We start from the raw sequence: 3,099 nt of genomic DNA on the forward strand, positions 1-3,099 counted from the left end.
ACCTCCGGTGTACTCACTTCCACAACCTTCAGCAAAGCATCAGCCTTCATCATGCCGCCGAAGAAGACAGCAGTGCCAGGGGCTGCACTGCAGCCGCTGGACATTGTAACACCCCAGGTGTTATCTCCAGTAAACAGCGATTATGGATTTAAGCGCAGGATATCAGTATATAAAGTGGACACTAAATTTTAATAATCTCGCAAAAGTTCGAATTGGGTGCCATTTTCATTTCGATAATCTACGCAATTAAAAAGGGTTCATGAAACTTTTGGATTATCGAATCTTCGTCGCTGGCGGATTTTTGAACTGTTCGGATCACACGCGTAAGTGAATACGAAAATCAGAAAACTTCTGATTTTATGTAAAATTTGGAGCCCCACGCTATCCGAAAAGAACAATGTGCACAGCTTCTCGCCCACATGTGTGATGCGTGTCGTCGCTTCCAGAATGGATCGCATTCTCGATGCCGCATTGATATAGCGCATTTATTTCGTGATATGTCGAGCCGTGTGTCCGTATAAAAGTATACAGAGAATACGAATTCGGAAGCCTGACCCACTCGGATGATTTTTATCCCGGGCAAATTAATTTGAACTCGAAGACTAAAATATTTGGGGCAAAATAATCTGAATCATGCATTGTCTAAGAGAAATCGTGCGCGAGGTTATGGTCCAATTTATTCTTCAGCACACTCTGTAAGATACTAAAATCAACTGTGTTTAGATGGCAGATAAATTTTTATCCGAGATCGACTAAACCAGTGTTGTCTCAAATAATGTATCCGATATCCAGTCTGTTCACGTGTTGCCCAAAATAGTCACGAAAACTATCTAAACGAAATTTAGTCAGAATCGTAAACTTCGGATTTTCCGTTTCGTGATTCAGAAAATAGAGTGTGTAGCCGTTTGCCGTATAGCATGTCGACCCTTTGTTTATCGCTAAAAATCTTAATTCAAAAATATATGCGATTCACTTGTATAAAAAAAGAAAAGAAAAAAAAAATATCCCAGCCGACCCTATCCGCTCAGCCGCCCTCTCCCTCCCTGATTTTTTCCAGCCACGTGCTCCTCTCTGCCGGCGCCCATCTCCTCTGCTCGCCGGTTCCCTTTCCCCAAGCTCAAGTTCCTATGGGTCTTCCCCCAGCCGCGCATTCCTCCAGCTCGCGGAGCTCCCTGGCTCGCCCCTCCACGCACCACTTCGAGCTCTCCTCCAAGCTGTTGCGCCCTAGACTTCTCTCCCTCCCTCCCCTTTTCCCTGCTGCGCGCGTCGGATCCCAGCTTGTGGAGCTCCCTTCCGCTCCCAGCTTCCTCTGCCGGCGCCCAAGCTTCTAGTCCTTCAATCCGTGTCGCGCCCCTCTCTGCTTGCCTCACCCTGCTCCCTGGTGCCAGAGCTTCCTTTGCGCGGCATGGCCGCTGCGCCCGAGGTCGCGTGCTCCACCGTGTCGAGCTCGCCCCTGCGTGCAGCTCCCCATCTCCATGGCCATCGCTGCCCCTGCTTTTCTCTCTCTCTCTCTCCTCCATGGCCATCGTTGCCCCTGCTTTTCTCTCTCTCTCTCCTCCATGGCCGCGTCTTGCCGAGGACCCTGCTGCAGCTTGCTCGCCGCGTGCTGCCCTGCGCGCTCGCAGTGGGCATTTCCCGTCGTGCCCGCGGTCTCCCCGCCCGCGACGCCCGGTGTTTTCCCCAGCTCGGATCTTGTTAGCCGCCATTCTCTGGAAAGTGTGTCGGTCGGCGTCGTGGAGTTTTGTTTAGTCGGCTTGTCGTCGACCTTGCCGGTTGTTATCATTCCTCGTCGCGTGGTGTGTGCAGCAACGTCGTTGATTCCTCCGTGGTGCTTGTCAACGAACTTCGATTCATCGATTCCTCGTCTTCGGTTCAGCTCATGTATGCATGTCGAACGTGTTCGCCGCTTGACCCTATGTCTCTAGTGTTCGTGACCTCACCGTCGTCGGAGTCCTCACTAGATTCGTGTCCTCGCTAGAGCTCGCGCTAACCTGCTCGACCACACCTCGCCAGCTCGCTCCAGACTCGCTCTCGTCATCGTTCCGTGCATCATCAATAAAAACAAGAGTCGGGTGAAGACGAAGCTAGCAGCGTGATATTCACCAAGTGCTCGACACAAGGGCTAAACCAGAATCCTTGTTGTGTTCACGGAAAACACGTCAGATTTAGAATGGTATGCCAATTCATATTTCTGTTAGCTTAATTATTGGTTTGATGAATAGATTGTGTACATAAGTATGAAGTGGTCGTGTCACGCGAAACTCAAGTTTAAAATAATTATTGTGTGAGGAGTGGTTAAGTGAATAATAAGTCTAGTGTCTCGCTCATAAAACTGATAAATGTGGTCATGGTTAAATTAAATGGTTGTTAAAATGTATCACGGGTTGTATGTGTTGATGCTCATAAATGTAGAGTTGACACATCGTCTTTGTATGATGAAGCATATGTTTGGGGTGTTAATTATGTAAAAGATATTGATAGACATATATGCTATATTTTGGCTAGTTCATAACATGTAAAACTGGTTTGGGATTTTAATCAGCTAGCCGACGGTTTCTATTTGAATAATAATGGTGATGTGGTGGATAGGTCTGAGGTATAAATGATGTGAAGAATATGTTAATAAATTTGTAGGCAAGGTATGATTCGATTAAAAATACTCTACCTGCTAAGTCATAAAATAATGTGATATCGATATCTAGTATTTTCGTACTAGATTTGTGATGTCTTGCTATAGGTGTTTAATTCGCTATCGCGTAGCACTATTTAGGCTGGTGATATTCCTGTCTATATGCATTCATGTGCATAATGCATTCCATTCAGGTACGTTAATTAATCACGTGAAGCAGAAGACGATCCAGGTTGACCCTAGGATAATGTAGAGATTGGACATCTCCGCAAGACAACGTTGTCAGTCGGACCAACCTGAAGATGGACAAACGGAGCAAGTACCGGAACAAAAGCTGATCGCCAAGTGGACGTTGTCTAACAACACTAACCTAGTGTTCTTCTAGGCAAGCCCCGGTGCATTTGCCACCTCCTTGCAGTTTTAATATCTTTATCACCTTGTTTGATGCATTAGGTGATAGGAGTTGTGTG

General features: G+C 46.8%; 1 protein-coding gene across 1 annotated transcript; it reads left to right on the plus strand.

Moving 5' to 3' along the window:
* Positions 1–1,137: 1,137 nt before the first annotated feature.
* Positions 1,138–2,441, plus strand: LOC100279415 (uncharacterized). Its single transcript, NM_001152427.2, has one exon. The coding sequence runs from the start codon at positions 1,476–1,478 to the stop codon at positions 1,923–1,925; it is 450 nt and encodes a 149-aa protein (NP_001145899.1). The 5' UTR covers positions 1,138–1,475; the 3' UTR covers positions 1,926–2,441.
* Positions 2,442–3,099: the final 658 nt, after the last annotated feature.

The sequence above is a fragment of the Zea mays genome, chromosome 1 (assembly GCF_902167145.1).
Source record: "Zea mays cultivar B73 chromosome 1, Zm-B73-REFERENCE-NAM-5.0, whole genome shotgun sequence".
Lineage (NCBI taxonomy): Eukaryota > Viridiplantae > Streptophyta > Magnoliopsida > Poales > Poaceae > Zea > Zea mays.

What these genes read in the sequence shown, in the direction of transcription:
- LOC100279415 (NM_001152427.2), top strand. Translation starts at nt 1,476, where the DNA reads ATGGCCATCGCTGCCCCTGCTTTTCTCTCTCTCTCTCTCCTCCATGGC.